The sequence below is a fragment of the Balaenoptera acutorostrata genome, chromosome 3, assembly GCF_949987535.1.
Source record: "Balaenoptera acutorostrata chromosome 3, mBalAcu1.1, whole genome shotgun sequence".
NCBI classification, from domain to species: Eukaryota; Metazoa; Chordata; class Mammalia; order Artiodactyla; family Balaenopteridae; genus Balaenoptera; species Balaenoptera acutorostrata.
In genome coordinates this window covers 11,903,610-11,923,177 of record NC_080066.1, presented here as the reverse complement: position 1 = coordinate 11,923,177, position 19,568 = coordinate 11,903,610, and the positions used below count along the sequence as shown (strand labels likewise).

General features: G+C 44.7%; 1 protein-coding gene across 6 annotated transcripts in view; it reads left to right on the top strand.

Annotated features, from left to right (window-relative positions):
• The first annotated feature begins 4,769 nt into the window (after positions 1–4,769).
• Positions 4,770–19,568, top strand: part of KIAA1217 (KIAA1217 ortholog) — a 328,796-nt gene continuing 313,997 nt past the window's right edge. Inside the window, exons 1-2 of one of the 6 annotated variants that reach the window (XM_057544720.1) lie at positions 4,770–5,204; positions 15,071–15,354. In XM_057544720.1, coding sequence (XP_057400703.1) covers positions 5,135–5,204; positions 15,071–15,354 — 354 coding nt within the window. In that variant the 5' untranslated portion in view covers positions 4,770–5,134. The remainder of the gene's footprint in view (positions 5,205–15,070; positions 15,355–19,568) is intronic. The other 5 variants (XM_057544718.1, XM_057544719.1, XM_057544716.1 and 2 more) reach the window with 5 other exon arrangements.

Genomic DNA, 19,568 nt, shown 5'->3' with positions numbered 1-19,568 from the left:
GGAACCGCAGGATCCCAGTCTTCTGGCTCTGTGATTGGCTTCCCTTAGTTCTTGTTCCCCCCCACCCCGACCCCCGACAGCTCACTGCAGCTTTCGAGGGAGGCCATGTGGAGAAGCCCAAAAGCAGAAATAGGCCAGTAAAGTCCCTTTCCAGTGAGGCCTCACCAAATACTCCATACTGAAAGGGTTCATAATGGTACCACTGGGAAAAGCGAGGAAGCCAGCAGGGTGCTTACGTCTGTGGAAGTTCTCACATTCCCGTGGATTCCATCCTGGGCCTTTAGGAATTCTGTGGACTCTGTCGTGGTTTAGTTCACTCTGGGAGAAAAGGCGTGATCATATACAAGTTGCAGTTTTCACTTAAAAGCTGCCACCTGGGATCCAGACTGGGTCTGCGGTGACCCCGTGAGAGCTCCTCCCGGACGTGCTGTACACATGGCAGCTTAGCTGCAGTGTTTTGCAGAGGTCTGTGCTCTCCTGTATCTAGCAACTTAAAAGAGATAAAAAGAAACCCCAATAAAAACTAACATCAATGGATTCTTTTGAAAAGAAAGCAAATCTGCTTAAAGCATTAACACATTGGATCGAAGTGTGGCTCATGTTTATAAACGCATGAGGAATTTGTTATGACGTAGGGGAGGAAAGTTCCAGGACATCGGAATAGAGAGATTTGAGTGGAGCGGGGGGCTCTTGGCCACCTCCCTTCTCCTTGGCCAGCAGGGTCTCTTTGGAGCAACTGGGATTTTAAGAACTGTAAGGAAGGTTGGTTATTCTGTGGAGAGATGCTGGAGCTATAAATGCTTACCTGGTCCCATCTGTGAGATGTTTGCCCTAAACACAGAAAGGAAAATTCTGTTTTGATGGATGAATCATACAGAATATCGTATTGTAGAATTTGTGTTTCTTGATGTGAAATTGTTGGTGGGGCTTGTAATACAGAGGTGAGGTTCACACCTTTAACTAATGCTTAAGTTTCTCTTAATGAGGTCTGTGTTGGGAAACTCAAGCAGCATTATTATGTTCATTTTGTATTTGGAAACCAGAGGAGTACGTAGGGCTTATCTTGGACTACACGTGAGTGACCATCTGTGCTGGTTTGCCAGGGACAGTCACAGTTTCTGCATCGTGTCCTGTTGTCATTATTAATGGTGTCCCCTTTCCCTATCACAAGTGCTCTGGTTTATATTTAAGTATACAGTCACCCTACCCAGCTGACACACAGCTGGCAACAGTAGGATTGAAGATCCTGCATTTCATTCACCAGATCACCCACTTAAGCAAATGTTTTCCCAGTTGTCAAAAGTCCTTTACTTCTGACTTACAGAGTGACACACAACAGTGTGTCCTTTAGAAAAGGAGGTGGGTGACGCATCAGACATGAGGTCTCTGGTTGAAACATTGTTGCTTGTTTTTCACTTTGTTTTGTTTGACTTTCACAGTTATCAATGCCTTGGAAAATTATATTTTATGACTTTGCCCAGCATTAATTATTTCTTTTGTGTCCCAATGTCATATTTTAAGCTCTCATGTTCTTAATAGGGTTTAAAGTTAAAAAAAAAGAAAGAAAAGAAAACAAAAATTGAAACATAGCAGCACAATTCCACAAATGCTTGATTCTAGCCATGATTTCTCTCTTGAAAAACTTACACAAAGGAAGTTGACATGCTTTCCTCAGCCCTGTAATTAAATAGGCCTGCCGAGAAGTCATACACAACACTTTATGATTTTTGTGATTAATGCCCAGCATGGCAATGCCTGTTGAAGTTCTATTATCACAACCAGTAATGGCCCAGTTGAGTCATAGGTTTGCTCTGAGTGCAAAATCACCATTTGCCCTTACATCACTCTTTTATCTCATCAGTTGTCTTTCCTTTTATTTTATTTATTTTTAAATTGTCTTTATTCAGATGATATGATTTTTTTTTTTTTTTTTTTTGGCCATGCCACGCGGGATGTGGGATCTTAGTTCCCCAACCAGGGATCGAACCCGCGTCCCCTGCGTTGGAAGCATGGAGCCTTAAACACTGGACTGCCAGGGAAGTCCCATCTTTCCTTCTAAATGACACTTCTCTGTGTCTTAGCTCATTTTGAGTCATGAATTGCCAACATTTGGAGCCATTAACCAAGAAATCGTCTTGCACCCTTCCTGGTTAACGGAAATGGAGTTGAAAATGTAGCCTGCTGGTAACCTCTTGTAGCTCTCTATGTGACTGCGAGAAAATCACATGTCAAGTTCTTCCCGCTTTCCTTACGCCTTTCACAGCAAATTTCAAAGTCTGGCAGTAGGCAGATTGGTTTGTCCTAGCAATTTTTTAATCCAGAAATTAAATTAAACTGAAAAGCCTTGTATACATCTAGTTCAAATAGTGTTTCTTCCAGAAAGAACATCTCCACAGTAACGGCAGTGACAATAATAGTGTGTTTCATGAAGATATGAATTACTAGGCTAATGTAGATTGTAGAATACAGTTACTGTTTTCCAGAGACCCCTCTCAGAGAAACTGACAATCAACGAAAAGTTCTTAGTAAGGGCTGTGTGTTTTGGGGAGAGATGTATAGAATAGTGCCATGGCATTAACACAGAGCCTCTCAAAGTGTTTCCAGTTCCTGTTCTCAAGGAGGAGGAACAAAGGGCCAGTAATGAGTAGAGAAGAAGCTTTTCCCCATAGAATGGTCAGAAAGTTTGACTCCAGGAGAACATGTTTTACTGTAAATATGTCTAAATTTCGTGGTCCTTAATGATTTATGTTAATGATCTTCACTGCTAATGCCTTTTTCTTTTGTGCGTTCCCCAGAGAATTCTGCTTCGAGGAATGTCTACAGAGGCAGCAGTCTGCTTTGCTTTGGGGGAGGGGAGCGTTCGATCAGCTAAGACACGTGGTCCCCCAAGGGAGTTCCTTGGGCTGCCAGGAAACTAAGCAGAGCTCAAGACGGTTGGGAGAGCTGCCCCCATCTTGCTTATCCGGGAATCAGCAAGAGGAGCTCATCTGCTCTCACACTTTCCAAACAGCCCCAGGCAGGCATAATCTGCATCTCAAAATGAATCTTTTCTGCCTGGATTGAGCTAGTCTGGAAGGGCCCCAGGTAGGGCAGGGTGCTGTTGGTTGTTGAGGACCGCCATTGTAGGTGCCTTGCTGTCTCCTTCATCCTGGGGCCCTGTACTCTCCTTTGCCTCTGTACTGTGTCAAGTGACAGGTAGCAAGTGCCAGGAGCAGGCTCTTCACACGCCACATCAAGTCGGGTTGGTGTCCGAGCCCAAAGCCCAGGGACGTCAGGTTTAGGCTGATGATCTGGTGCTGCAGAGTTGCTGTCTCTCCCCGTCTACCCCGCCCCCATCCTTTCTGGCGTGAATCATCTGAAGACAAATACACAACATCTATACAAGGATCCAGATAATCTGGACCTGGGGGCCTGAACACAGATCCCTCCTTCATAAGCACTTTGTACCCAAGGAAATAGTCAGGTTAAAAGGAGATTCGTCTGGCTTTTGCCGCAGGCCACCAGTACAGAAACTGTTTAAGATTAGTTCCTCCTTAAAGCAAGATTACCAGGTCATTCTGTTGCAAAGTCATGGAGTCCTTGAGTTACCTGCCCCTTCAAACCCAACTGCCTGCCTTCGTGCTACCAGGCTTGGCTTTAACTTTCTGGATGATCTACCACTTCTTGGGTTTCAAGAAAAATTCTTTTAGGAGTTGAGGGGTCTCTTCTTCCCTTCCTGATGTGACTTGAGCTCACTTCCCGGCAGGATGACTTTTCTTTGTCCTTTACAGCCTTCTGAATCTTTTTTCGCCTAAATGGCCAAAATATGTCCCCCACGCTGCCAAAGCACACAGGTGACTCAAGGTCAGAATCTGGAGGATAGGCCAGCCATTGTTCTGTACACATTCTTCATCTAAATTTAAAACCTTGCCTGAATGACCTGTAAACTGGGTCAAGTTATGGTGAGCGGCCTGACCACTGTGTTCCCCACCCCCCAAAATGATGGGGTTCCTATAGATTAAAATATCACGCTCTCCCTACCAGTGAGTGTGTTACTTGTCCATATCTGAAACAGCAGCACCCACATTGCTCAGATTATTTTCCCGTATTTTTTTTGTGTGTGTGTGTGGATACTGTGCCTCCTCTTTTCACTTTCTGGGAAATTTGCCAGTGTTTCAAGGACTGGGTAAAGAACAAAATAAATATTTGTAGGTAGTTTAAAGGGAGAATGAGTAAGTTGGATGTAACTCTGTCCCTTCCAAAGAAAAGCATTGAATCCATTCAAATATTTTAAAGTAATTAACTGGAGAGATTCAAAAGGTTGATTTTACTAGTTTACTTTTCAGATTTGTGATCAACGAGTGTGTGTGTGTGTGTGTGTGTGTGTGTGTGTGTTGGGGAGAGGAAGAAGAGTCGAGAAAGTGTAGGGAAAGGAGTACAAACTTTTAGAAGTCCAGCTGAAGACATTGAAATTGATTGCGTGAAAAGTCAGCTGCCTCTTTGTGTCTGTTAATCAAGCTCTAAAACAGTTGGTGCTGGGAAGTGTTTACTCAAGAACCTTCAGCATATACCCTGTCTTTCTCATTGTCCTTTTAAAATGGGATTTCACTGAAATTTGGGACGTTCCGCAGTCGGCTGTTTATTTCTCTGGATATCAGCCTATTGGGGAGGCTGATTCTGTGTCTGAGATTAAAGAGACGGGAGAACCGGCTTCCAGCAAAGGCTCCTGCCGGCGATCCTGGGAAATGTTTTCCTTCCTAGGCTGCGGAGTCGCCGCAGTTGGTGGCAAGGGCCACAGGCCGTGCGGGTCCCGGGCAGGAGAGCGCATCACCTGTTGGGGCCGACGGGAGCGCGCGGCGCGGGGCTGGCCGGGGCACAGCCCGCGTTCCTCGGGGGCCCGGCCCGCGGGCGGGCGGACGGACGGACGGACGCGGGGACGCGCGCGCTGGGGGACGCGGGAGGCCCGGCGCTGGAATGCAGTTTTCCCCGGCGAGAGAGACTTTGTACCGAAGTGGAGAGTAGTTTGGGGTGGGGTTTCGCACCGTCCCCTCCTCCCCACCCCCGGGCCCCCTTCCAGGCGCTTTCTGGGAGCTTTTTCAGAACTGCGCTCTGAAGTTTAAAGACCAGCGAAGGGCCTGGGCCGTAGGCAGGGACAATGGAAGAAAATGAAAGCCAGAAATGTGAGCCGTGCCTTCCTTACTCAGCAGACAGCAGACAGATGCAGGGTAAGTAACAGGCTCATTCAAAGATGGAGTTACGGTTCCGCGTGTCCCTCGCCGCTGGCTGCTGCTTTTTAGAACTGCAGACCGGGTGCCTGGCACAGAAAAGGCGTATTTCTTGGGGTGGTGCGTTTCCCAAACTGAGTGGAGAGCTGTGAGCTGGACTTTATCGCTGGAAGGATTTGCTTAAGCAGCAAAAGAAGTGGCGGGGTGATGTCACGTTTGCAGCCCCGTAAGCCGTCAGTACGTGCTAGATCTCTAGGCAATGACAAATATATCGCTAAAAGCAGCTTTTCATACTCACTGCTCCAGCCGTGGGAGAGAGGAGCTCTTTCTGGAAAGCTCTCTCTGGGACGGCAACACTTCCATTCATTGGTTGGGGGATTCCATGAGGCAAAGACACGTTGGATGCAAGTTTTGTCGTATTTGAGAGTAAAATCGCAGAGTTTGGGGCTGTTTTCTTTTCCAGATCAGAACAGCAGGGGTGCACTTGTCCAAGTGGGGGAGAGATGGAAAACTCGGTGAATTTTCTGTATGTTTTAATTCAAAAGTTGGGAGCTGTTAGATAATTTTGGTAAAATTTCTCCGAGCAGTTTCCCTTTGTGTTTATAATAGACTTGTGTTTTCCGTAGGGAATTTCCAGAAGCTTATGTTGTTCCAAAGAAATTTTGCAGTGGGGTTGGGTTGCAGTGGAGAAAGGACTCCTTTGCTGTCCAGTGTCTGACGTCTGTGATTCCAGAGCCTACCCTGCAGTATCATACAGGCAGCATGTTCGGACACCAAACAATCGAGAAGCCCCCAGCCCCCAGCCTACCCCAGGTTCATCCGGGGGCCAGTTAGTAATGGTGTTTGCGGGGCTGCTGTGATGTGCGTGGGAGAAGCAACAATGCACAGGGGAAAAGGTGTGTGTTTTTTAAAAAGGCAAAAGGGAAGTAACAAATGACTCATCCACACCGAAAATGCAAAACTAAGCCAGACAGAAGAAAATGCAATTAATTAGAAGAGATAGACACACACACACTCCCAGCCCCCCACCAGTGAAATGCAGGAAACCTTAAGACCAGTAAACCCTGGAGAATCCCAGTCGCATAGCCATCAACTAGCCAGCTGTGTTTGTGCTTCCAAAGCACCACGCTCTCCTCATTGGGGCTCCCTCGCCTCCCTTTCTCTCCCCATTTTGATAGACAGGATCCTACAGCAAGAATTCAACCTCTGCGCTTCTGTTGAAATAAAAATACTCAGAATCTAGAGGGGCAACAAGAGTGGGACCGATTTAAGAAACGACTTTCAAACAACCATAGCAATTCAAAGATACTTCAGCGGCTGGAGACGGTCAGACTGAGTGTGATCACTTTCTTTATTCATTCATTCAATGACTATTGAGCGTCTGTTACTTGGGAGTTACTGTTTTAGCTGCTGGGGATCCAGCAATGACCAAAATAGACTAAAAACACTTGCCTTCATTGAATTTTGATTCAAAGGGCCAAGTTTGGGGGGAAGGGGAGTGGTGGAGCTAGACAATGAACAAATAAGGAAAATAGATGGCATATTAGATGGCAGGGTTACCAGATTTGGCAAAGAAAAATACAGAATGCTCAGTTAAATTTGAATTTCAGATAAATGGCAAATAATTTTTTAGTATCAGTATATCCCATGCAATATTCGGGACATACTTATGCTAAAAATTATTTGTTATTTATCTGAAATTCAAATTTAACTGGGCATCTTTTATTTTAGCTAGTAACTCCGTTAGGTGGAAATAAGGCCGTGGGGAAGAATAAGGCAGGGAAAGGGAGGATTGAGTGTGGGGAGGGGGCAGAGGGTGAACCCATAGTAAGGTCATTAGGGAGAACGTCACTGCTGTGATATTTGAACAAGCACCCGAAAGAAGTGAGGGAAGGAACAGGAAGAGCATTTTCAAAGAACAGAGTGGGGAAAGGACGGGAAGAAAAGAGGTTAAGAGATAATTCTAGGCCGTATCAGGTAGGGCCTGTGAGAGTGTAGTAAGGACTTGGGCTTCCGTTTCAAGGGAGGTGGGAGCTGCCGGCAGGTCTGAGTGGTCTCATAAAGGGTAGATCCTGGGTGCTGTACTGAGAGTCACCCCAGTGGGAGTGGGGGAGGGCAGGGAACCCAGTTGGGAGGCTTCCACAGTAAACCAGGCCCTAGCTTGGACCAGCGGGTAGGATAGTAGAGTATTGAGGATGAAACCAGATTTGCCAAGGGATTGGATGTGGGGTATACGAGAGACAGAGGAGTCAGAGATGAGTTCAGAAATTTTGGTCTGCGCCTTTGGGGAGTTGCCATTTACCTAAATGGGAAAGTGTTTGAGAGGAGTAGCTGAGAGGGTGTTTAATGGCTTGCAAGTGGGTGTAGAGCAGAAAATCTTTTGGATTTGGTAGGATCGAGAGGCTTATCAGGCATCCAAGTGGAGATGTTGATTGCGATTTGGATATTCATGGCTGGAATTGAGGAGAGGGGACCGGGGATTGTGAAAGATGGATTAGGATTGGGTCCATGTGCAGAAGGGAAGGTCCCAGAGATGCGCCCCAGGGCACACCAGCATTTAGAGGTCAGGGAGGCTGGAAGTGGTGGCTGGAGAGATTGTGGAAGGGAGCTAAGAATCCCGGTTAGATTTCTAAGATCCGGTTGAGTCCTGGGTGAAAATGGTGCTGTGAAGGAGTGTGGCCTCATCTCCAGTTCTTTGATGCGCGAGAGGCCCATGCAAGGGAGGCCAGGCCTCTGATGCCTGCATCACCCGAGATACCACACGCCCATTCCTATCCTTGCACACTTGATCGTATTTGGCATCATAACACTGGTGGCAGTGTGGTGTTCGGGGGCAGAGAACATGCCTTCTTTGTCTTCACATCCCCAGCACCTAACTGAGCACCAGGCATGAGACGGCGATCAAGAAATACGTGCTGAACTGAAGGCTAATTATACCACCCCAGGGCTTTGAGTTTATCAATCTACCATAGATAAGGATCCCTTGGGTGATCATGTAACTTGTTCAAACCGAGACAGTTTTGAGAGTGAAAGGGGGGAATGCTATAAATAATTTCGCTGGGACGACAGTTGTAACCCAGAACTGTTTGGCAAACTGGGCGCATATGGTCACCTCGAGAATAGCTCTTATAAATGAGGCTCCCAGGGCTAAATCGTCAGCTGGTGAGTAATAACAGTGTGAAAGGGTACTTCCAAGTGCAGAGAGGTGCTTAGTAATTAGTGGTTGAATTTGAATCTAACCGTATCACACTTCTTTTGAAGGCCCTGGGCGCCTCAGAGTGGTCCTGGGGGTTCCTGGGGATGCCTGTCTGCCCACAGCAGCCCTGAGGTGACTGCTTTCGGTCTGGCCTTCAAAGGTCTTGAAACCCCTGTGCAAGTGAAGTGCAGTCAGCCACCTGCTTACCTCTACCACCCCTGATTCTCCCGTGTCTTAAGATACTAGTATTCACTATGGTGGTAATCATTTCACAATATATAAGTGTATCAATTCAATACATTGTACACCTCAAACTCAGACAAGGTTATATGTCAATTATATCTCAGTGAAGCCGGAAAAAAAAATAGTATTGGCAGCTCCACAGGGTGCAAGCTCGGGGAGTCCCAGGCATTTTGGTCTCTGCTCCGGTCTCCTCTAAAATTACCCCATCAGTTTCTGTCTCTTATCCTGCTTTACCCTTCAGAGCACTTATCACTATGTGACATTTATATACACATTATCTGTTCTTTGTCTGTCTCCCTAATTATAATGTGGATCCTCTTTGAGGGAAGGGAATTAAGTCTGTCTAGATCGCCATTTCACTACACTTCCTAACCCCTTTCAGTGTTTGGAGCAGTCACTCAATAAATATTTGCAAAACATGAATCAATCAATTAATCAGCAAACCAACCTTTGAGACAAGAATGCTTTCCTGGGTAGGGGAGGGGCTGTTGTTATTTTGTCTATAATCTCTACCAGAAACCTTCTCTTTTTTAAAATTTCGTAAGGTTTTTAGAGGAATGTACATAATGATCTGGTTTCAGCTGTAATTTCTGTGCCAGTTTGTCTCTGGTGGTGATCTTTATGATATTAACAAGAGAGCTGGCAAACTGAGGAACCCCGTGGGCCCCCAACAGAATATGTGATACATAGGAGTCAGATAACCTGATTGCTGTAATGTCTGTGGTTTAGCATAATCAAGGTTAATTTTTTTGAACACAGTGGAATGTGGACATTCTTGGCCGAGTGGATCTGCTAGATGGTTTACCTCCAGGCCACCCTGGGACCTAGGTTCCTTCTGTCTACTTATGACGCCATTCCCCAGGCTCTGGGAGGCTTCTGCTGGAGCTTTTGCATTTAACCGGCCAAAGGGGAAAGAGAAAGGGCACGGAAGATTATTCAGGAGGTCAGGGGCCAGGACTACTGGTGGCTCACGTCACTTCTGCCCACATTGCATTGACCGGGATTAGAACAAGGCCCCACCTAGATGAAGGGGACTGGAAAATGCACTTTTCTTCTGTGTGCACAGGAGTATGTTATGGTTTGAATACACGGACAGACAAAATGTGGCTGCCGCCGTGGTAGATCCAGATAGATTGTACAGCGAGTCAAAGCTGCAACTCCCCGCGATGTTCCGACGCAAGAGAGCATCCCGGCACAACTGAAAAAGCGACACCTTAGAGACAGCTGACCAGCAGCCGCTGTGAAGCAGTGGGGGACTCCTTCCCTAGGAGGCCGGGGCCTGCCTAATCTGACCCAGGAATACAGTGTCAGGAAAGCCATCAGCCCTGTTCCTGGCTCTCAGGTAGCAGGCAGGCGTGGAATGCCTAAATGATGCCAGGTCCAGATCCCGGACTGCAGGTCAGCCGACCCAGCCCAGGCAACCTGAGCGGGGGCCAAGAAGCCAGTCTCGGCAGCTCCCGAGGTCTCCCGCCTGCAGGATGATTTGCTGTGTGGGTGTTTACCTTTGGATGACCCATCTTCCATAATCAACCGCCTCCCCAGCATACCTGGTACATACCTGCCCCTCCCCATGTCCCCACTTTCTACTTTTCCTTTCCAGAAGTCTCCATCCCAGCCAGGAGGCCCTTTGAAACTCAGAAGAGTCTCTCTCTGGCACTTCTTCCCTCTTGATCCCCACCCACTCCTGCTTGGGAAAGGTTGGAGGGGCCATTCTCCACTGGAAGCTCCCGTCTCGCTCTTGGCCCTGCTGGAAACGAGCTGCGGGAGGGATGGCTCTGGGCTGGGGAGGGGCAGGGAGGGAAAACTGGAAGCCTTGTCTTCAGGCTCCAGCTTCATTATTTGTTTGACACCGATTCCCAGAATAGCAAACAGCTCGACACACCCAGACTTAAATGTTAGCACCAAAGCGTACTGCAGGCAAGGTTAGAACTGTGTTTCTGTTTCCACGCCTTGGGCAGCGTGTCCATGTGGATAGTGCGGAATGGGTGGGACTTGAGACCTCTGACTCCGCACTGTGGAACTGTGACCACACACCCTCTGCTGCTCCCCTTTGTTTGTTTCCTGCTCGGCTGAAAGATCCCGTTCTCCCCGGATGACCGGAACGGGAGAGCCGTCTCCTGTCCCTCGGGCGTGGGAGTCGGTAGCTTCCAAGAACTGAGTCTCATAGTGGGAAAGGCTCCAGTGACCTTCGTGCGGGAACAGCGTTGGGTTGTTATGGGTGCCGTGAAAGTGGAGCAGGGGCCTGGTGGGGCCCCGTGAGCAGGTGGGGCCCAGAGCTGAGTGAGGGGCAGGCAGGTGAGGCCAGGGAGGGAGTGGGCGCCCAGGGCAGTTAGATGTCTGCCCCGGGCTGTGCACTGGTGCCTTTCGCTGCTGTCCTCCACCTCGCCTTAAACCTCCGTAAGCCCCTGGAGACATTTTAGAAGAATCCACAAGACAGAAAAAAATGGAAAAGTAACCTAAGATTGACGTGACCTTCTTAGTGGGCAGTGTTAGGAAGGGTGGGGCTTGGAGGGTCACAGAGTCGGGGGCTGCTCAAAGGTGGATGTTGACAGATTGACTCTGAACTCCAGCTCTGCCCCTCCCCGCTCCTTTCCCAATTTATTTCAAAGAATGTGCAAAACTCTTTTCAGTCTCCAAGGGACTGCTGTTCTGGCTGTTTTGACCCCTTCTGAGGATCTTGAGATGAAACAGAATAGTTCTTGTGAGTCTGTGTGGCAAAGCAAGGCCGAATGGAACTTTCTGCCCTTGTTGGTAGTTGAAGAACAGGAGTGTTTATCCTTATGGGTGGATGGGGATATTTGTGTGTTACATCCAGGTGAAGAAATCACCTTCCCAGCGATTCCGTCCTGCTAATTAATCTAGATGTCCTGGATGACTTTTAAAATATATTATTTTTATGATGTCAAAAGTAATCAAGGGCATTTCCTGGCGGTACAATGGTTAGGACTCAGTGCTTCCAATGCAGGGGGCACAGGTTCAATCCCTGGTTAGGGAACTAAGATCCCACAAGCCGTGCGGTGCAGTCAAAAAAAAAAAAAAAAAGAAAAAAGAAAAAGAATGTAATCGTAAAAATCCATTTGGAAGTCAGCTGTGTTATATCACGTATATAACAATTTTGGCTAATATAAAACTCACATGCACACACTCACTCAAAAAGATAAGGCTGAACCTCTTCAGATTGTCCACATATTTACCAACCTGAGATATGGCATTTTCTGCACCTGGCTTTATCCCATAGATCCTGTTACCTCTGTGTCGTTAGAGAAGAAACCACAAATAAGGTAGCCATCACGTGAGCCCATATAATGAGAAGGTAAACTAAATGAATGGAATGATAGTTAATCTCCCAATATCTTTTTTTTTTTCCAACCCGAAGGTCTTTATTGGATGCTTACTAATGATTAGCATGGGCTGGGTGCTAAGGGAAATTCCAGAGAAACACATGCATGAAAGCTTGTAATAAACAGTCGAATTCTCTTCTCACAATTTTCTTATTGATCCTGCAGTATCAATAGCACAGGTAATATTATTGAACTCTCCATTTAGTAGGTAGGAAATCAAGACAGACAGACACCAGATGGCTTGGCTAAAACCAAATGTGGAGTAGGCAGTGCAGCAGGGCCTAGTACTCAGGGCTTCTATGTAATTCCTACAGCCATCCCCTTCCCTATTGAAAAAATACTTCACTCAATAATTGCGTAACTTGAGGTGCTCCCATGTTCAAGGTGATTTTCAGTGGAAGACTCTTCTCATCATTTGAGGAAAAGGGAACAATTTCCACCCATTCTTCCAGATTTCAATTCCATTATTTCAGGAGTGATTTGAGCCTCCCTGGTTTCATACTGAGTCCCAGAGCCTTTTTATTTATTTGTTTTTTTCAATATCTTTTAATCCAATAGTTCTGTCGTCTTCTCTTCTAAACGTACTGCTGAAACTAATGAAAAGTAGAATGAACTAATTGGGCTATTTTTTTCCTTCACTTTCCTCATCAGTATCTGATGGAGATGCTGTAATTAGCCATGTAATGAGAAGGGAAGGGTAAACGAGAAGAATTATTCCCAGAACACACATCTAGGGGTGAAAAACTGGAGCAGGACAACGAACTGAAGATTACAGTATTTTCTGTGCCTAAGCAAGGGCGTTGTACCTACAGTTCTAGACACAAGCATTTCTAGGTAAAGAAGAGGGAAACTGTATTGGTGTCATTGCCTCTGGAGGAGCTAGTTTATGTGTAAACTCTGGACACGTGTTGGTTTATATCACTGACGTCAAGATTTAGTTCTCTGAGACTCTAGTCTAGAACTCTTAAATATTGGGTGTATTTTATGTACTTAATTTTTTTTTTAATTTTTATTTATTTATTTATTTATTTATTTATGGCTGTGTTGTGTCTTCGTTTCTGTGCGAGGGCTTTCTCTAGTTGCGGCAAGCGGGGACCACTCTTCATCGCGGTGCGCGGGCCTCTCACTATCGTGGCCTCTCTTGTTGTGGAGCACAGGCTTCAGACGCGCAGGCTCAGTAGCTGTGGCTCACGGGCCTAGCTGCTCCGCGGCATGTGGGATCTTCCCAGACCAGGGCTCAAACCCGTGTCCCCTGCATTGGCAGGCAGATTCTCAACCACTGCGCCACCAGGGAAACCCTGTACTTAATTTTTAAAGATAAATAATTAGCAAATACACTCTTAAATTGGAAACTTATTTTTTTTAATAATTTAGAATATATTTATAATAAAATTTTTTTTTATATTTTTAAAAAATGGACTTCCCTGGCAGTCCAGTGGTTAAGACTCCATGCTTCAAATGCAGGGGGCACGGGTTCAGTCCCTAGTCGGGGACCTAGGATCCCACATGCTGCGTGGTGTGGCACAGCCAAAAAATAATTTAAAAATTAACAAATGAGAGTATTTAAAAGATTTAAATTTGCATATCTAATACCAGTTCAACCATGCTTATTTTATTAATGAAAACAGTGAGGCTGAGAGAGGTCCCATTGTTTGTCCTCAGTCTAGGATTAAAGGCAGGACTCCTGAGACCCAGCCCTGTGCTTTTTCCAGGGAATTCAGTGGACAAGGATACCTTACTCTGCCTGCGTCTGTGTTACTGTATATGAACTGCTCTACATGAAGAGAACTTGCAAGCTTCTGAAGTACTTCAGAATGCTTATTACTTTCTCTTCCTATTCTGGTTTTTGTTCTGTTTTGTTTTGGGTTTTTTTTTAAGAAGTAACTCCTGGGACTTCCCTGGTGGTGCAGTGGTTAAGAATCCGCCTGCCCTTGTAGGGAACACGGGTTCGAGCCCTGGTCCAGGAAGATCCCACATGCCGCGGAGCAACTAAGCCCGTGCACCACAACTACTGAGCCTGCGCTCTAGAGCCTGTGAGCCACAACTACTGAGCCTGCGTGCCACAACTACTGAAGCCCACTTGCCTAGAGCCCGTGCTCCGCAACAAGAGAAGCCACCGCAACGAGAAGCCCGCGCACTGCAACGAAGAGTAGTCCCCACTCGCCGCAACTACAGAAAGCCCGCACGCAGCAACGAAGACCCAACACAGCCAAAAATAAATAAATAATAAATAATAAATTCATTAAAAAAAAAGAAGTAACTCCTCTTTCTCAGTTAACTGGAATATTCAAACCTGACACTGCATTTGCCATCCACTGAGAATGAGTGGAGATTCCCTATGCGTGGTCACTGCCGGCCTCAGTTGCTCAGTTCTAAGTAGGAATCACTTGTTCTTACCTGGCCAGCTCAGAGGCCAGGTGTCTGGGTCAAGACCTTCAAAATGCACCATCTCTCTTCCCTTTTCATTGAGTATTTCAGATAAAGTCTGTTTCAAGTAAAACGTGTCTAAGCCTTTACATCCCCTTGATTATTACCTGTAATAATATTCTTCTGCTTGCTTGGTTTGTGATAACAGGGAGAAATTGAATTTTCAAGTGGTTCACAAGTCCATGATTATAATGGCTATTTTTGGTCTTGGAGATAAAACAAATGTTTCAGAAACCACCTTCAGATTATAAAAATATAAAAAATCCTGTTACCAGGATGAAACTGTGTTTAAAAATAAAGAAATAATCGGAATCAACGGAAGTTAACTTTTCTGTAATTACAGATGAAGGTGAAGGGTAACCCAAATTGCCTGCAAACTAGTCCGACCAGGGGTTCTCGTTTTGAATAACCTTAGGGAAAGAGTCAGAAATTGTAGAGATTTTGCTGCAACATCTTGATTTCTAAAGTGCAGTTTTGCATATTTCTTTCGATTGTTGATTTGCTCCCCTTCTTGCCACACACACACACACACACACACGCACAAATGTGCTAAGTTGCATTCATGTATTAACAGCTGCCACAAATGCTCTTGGTGCTCTGTAAATGAGATTTCTAGTGTGAAATCATTAATTGTGAGGTGTATCTTTTTTGTTTTTCAGAACAAGGAAAGAGCAATCTTCAGGTAGCATCCTTAGAAGATGCAGAATGTCACAGAACCAAGGAACGCCTTTCTAATGGAAACAGTCGTGTTTCAGCTTCCAAATCTTCCCGAAACATCCCAAGGAGACACACTCTAGGTGGACCTCGAAGTTCCAAAGAAATACTGGGAATGCAAACATCAGAGATGGATCGTAAGAGAGAAGCTTTCCTAGAACATCTAAAGCAGAAATACCCCCATCATGCCACAGCCATCATGGGCCACCAAGAGAGGCTGAGAGACCAGGTACAAATATGCTGCCATTTTACTCTGCAGAGCTCATTCTTTTTTTTTTTTTTTCCTTTTTCTTCCACTTTTATTGAGATATAATTGGCCTATGGCACTGTACATTTAAAGCATACAGCATAATGATTTGACTTACATTCATCATGAAATGATTATCACAGAAAATTTAATGAACATCTATCATCTCATTTAGATACAAAATGAAAGAAATAGAAAAAAATTTTTTTTCCTTGTGATGAGAACTCTTAGGGTTTACTCTCTAAACAGCTTTCATATATAACCTACAACAGTGTTATTACGTTTATCATGTTTACTTTACATCCCGAGTACGTATTTTATGACTGGAAGTGTGTACCTTTTGACCACCTTCATCCGATTCCCCCTCCCCGTGCAAAGCTCATTCTTTAATGAACATGAGGGAAAGTAAAGACCTTCAGTTTAAAGGGGAAACAAATAGTTGAGTGGATTGTGCCCACTGTTGCGTTGTCCCAGATCTCTTTGGGGGGTTATGGGAAGGAGGCAGATTGGTTTGACCCGACGGCTCAGCCCTCTTTACCAGCAACAGTAAGAGAACCGGAGGTGAGAGAAAAGAGACCCGGAGAATATGCAGTTCCCCTAAAAGAGCGTCCCAGGTTCAACCACAAATACATGTAAAGTGCAGGCAATGCACGGGTGTCACTTGACTGAGTAAAGCATGGGACCAACTAATGTGTACCCCGATAGCACTGAGTGCTGGGCACGGTGAATGAATGAATACATGCATACATACGTACATACATTTTTCAGGCTAAAACAGAGCATGCAAAGGGGTAGACTTGTGATAAACCCCTTTTCCTTAAAAAGCTGACATTAGGGTTTTGTTTCCTGCTCTTTTTTCTTTTCTAATCGGAGATGTTTTCCTTTTGCACGCTTGGCTTTCTGCTGTCATCAGCTACCTGTTTTCTCAGGTTATCTTGACAGCCATACAGATATCACCCGACTGTGGCTCAGGATGTTTTTGTTTCTTGTCTGTCTGTAGTTACTTCTTAGCAGACAGCGTGGGTTTGGGGTTACAGGAGATGGGGGGGGGCCACCCTCCTCTGTACCCCTCACAGATAGGCGTCTCCATCTGCGGATGGAGACCATGGTAACGGAAGCAGAGCACACTTAGCCATAGGACTGGTCGGGGACAAGGGCAGGCTGTTATTGATTTCGACACTAATTGAAATTAGTAGAGAGACAGGTAGAGACAAGCTTTGTGTTTTAAGTCTGCTCTCTTGCCAGTTAGTTACAAAAGCGCTGTCTAACTCGGCTTTTGATCGTCCGTGGAAATGGAGATTGGCACCATCCCGAGTAATTTAAGTCTATACTTTATCCTCAATCTCCTGTGCCCCTTTAAATGGAAGCTTCTCTTCTATGAAATCTTTATCAGAGTGCCTAAAAATGTGAAATATGCCTCATGAACTGCATGTTGAAAAGTTCACATTCCCGAGGCAGTAGGCCCAGAAGAAGAGAAACAAAAGAAGAATCTGGGTTGATGTAGCGATGAGCAGATTAATTCTTCAGTAAATAAGAAAAGGATGGCCATCTTCATTTCAAGCATATATAGAAAATACCCCATTTTCTTTTATTTCTATTTATTTATTTTTTAAATTTATCTCCCCACCCCAGTTTTATTGAGATATAATTGACATATAACAAAAATACCTCTATTTTCTATTGATAGTTGGACACTATCCATTTAATCAATGGAGTTTGTGCCTCTCTCTGTGTCATAATATGTGAGGCATCGTACTTTATCCAGTGCTCTTCGGATTGAGGAAACTCAGGACAGTTACGATTATATAATTTGCTAAAGAAAAGTTGGAATTTGAATCCAGTTAAGTCTAAATCCTTGTTTATTCCACTGTTCTATTAGTTGAAAATCATTGCGTATAGAGCAGATAGTATGGTCTGTGTACGGGGTGTAAGGGACATGGGGTGTGTGTGTGTGTGTGTGTGTGTGTGTGTGTGTGTGTGTGTGAGAGAGAGAGAGAGAGAGAAAGAGATTATAGGGACAGCAATCTGGGTGAAGGAGGCTAGAGAGTTGATTTGTGTTGAGTGAGGAAGGCAAATGTATATTTTTGAAGTTAAAATGTATTATTTTGCAAAGAAATATAGAAATTAGTCTGTCAAAAATGGTAAATTTTCCATTTAAAATTTTTTTCAATTGCTGTAACTGTTATTATTTGTGATGTCATAATTGTTGCTACTACCATGATGATGATGGCTTTGGATAAAGTTATTATATGGGGAGCCTAAAAATAACCAGAAGGTTGTAAAGGGCGATGGTGTCAAAAGACAGAGAGTAATGAATGTGGCTGAGTGGCCTCAAGCTCCAATCTCGTGTCACTTGCATCTCCACCATAATGTAGTCTGGCCACGGCTGGTCAGCTGCCCCTTCTTTGGGTAATTTGAGATGAGTTCTTGTGTATTCCAAGCTGACTATCCAAAAGGGGAAAGGCTGTGATGCTGGATCTGTGTATACATTTTTCCTTCTGCTGCTGTGTTGCAAAGGAACCTTAATCAGCATTGTAAACATTAGAGAGAAGCTTAAGTGACGACTTAGGAAATTCCTATGGACAGCACTTCACCTTCTGTCTTTTTCATTCTTTTTCTCCTACTGCCCATTTCCTCTTTCCTATCCTCTTCTCCACAACACCCTTTGTTCCTCCCTGACCTTCTGACAATGGATTATTCCAGGCTTCCTTTACAGGAAGATCACGTGACCGGCCATAAGGAGGAATGCAAATATCACAAGTCTGATGCACTTTCCAGATATGGAGTTTGTAAACACCACATACTCTTCTGGTGGCTGTTTTCTTGGTTGCTTCTCATAAAGGTGGCCTTAGTGAGAAGAGTGCCAGTGAGAGAAATCAAGAATAACGTGACAAAAATGCTGTATCCGGTACTATACATGAAATATCTTGGTGCTAAGGGAATCCAGGTTCTAATTCCTTGGTATCAAACATCAGGAGAATCAGAGCACGCCTTATGTTTTGAAATATGAATTCAAACACTTGGAAGATTCCTGGTTGAAAACTTATACTGGAGACTTTGAAAATAAGTCAGTCAAGAATTTTCTTCAGTCTAAATTATTGAAAAGCACAAAGGTTTCCTTTAGTCTCTTCTACTATCTTTAAAAAAATGCAGATGACAGTATTACAGGATAGAGCTTATCTGCATATAGTAGACAGAATCTTTATTACTCCCCAGCATACTCCTGTGAGGCGGTCAGGCTGTGAAGCTGCGTCATCTGGCAGCGAAAGGCTTGGCTCTGGGGTCCGGCAGGACTGGGTTGGAATCCAGTCTCCACCATATGCTCGGTGTATGATTTGGAGCTGATGACTTAATCTTTCTGTTTCAGTTACCTCATTTGTCAAGGGAAGATAATATCTATATCACAGAGTATTGAGAAAGAAAATGATGGATTCTCTTCCTGTTTCAGTGGCAGCTCTTAGCATTACAGTATTCTGATTTGTGATGTCCAAAAGAAGAGTCTCGGAGGCTCTTATTTTCCAATTAGTGTTTAAAGTCATTTCACTTTTTTATCAACACATATTTGAGTACCTGAAGGTGTTAATTTTTCCCATTGTCAGAGCACAATTTTGTTATATTTCTGAAATTCACTTGTATTTTTCCTTCACTAAAAGCTTCAAATTTGGATTTCTTTCACTTATTCATCCCATATATATTTATTTGGCACCTACCATGGAAAAGGCATTGTGAGAAATACAGACAAAGAGGCATGGCCCCTGCCTTCAAGTCAGTAAAAGAAATAAGGCATTCACATACAGAGACTAATCTTTCCAGATCCAACCTAAATGTCACACCTGCTGAGCTGGTCATAGCATCTTGCAGTACCTGTATTGTAGCATCTAATCGTGCCTTTATTGTGCTTTTACTTATGTTTCTTCTCCCATCTAAAATATGCTTTTGGAGCAAGAACTTTGTCTGAATCACCTTTGTAAAGTCAGCATTTAAGGGAGCACGCAACCAAAATTAGGCATGATTAATTTTTGTTGAATGAATAAATGAACGAATGAATATTTCTAATACAATTAGAATGTGATAGGTACCATTTGTTTGGTACAGATAGAGAGCGGTGGGGAATCCAGGGGTAAAGAGATTGATGACAGTTTGGTCAGTCAGAAGGGACTGAGGCTCAGAAGCTAAGGAAGGCTAAATAAACAATT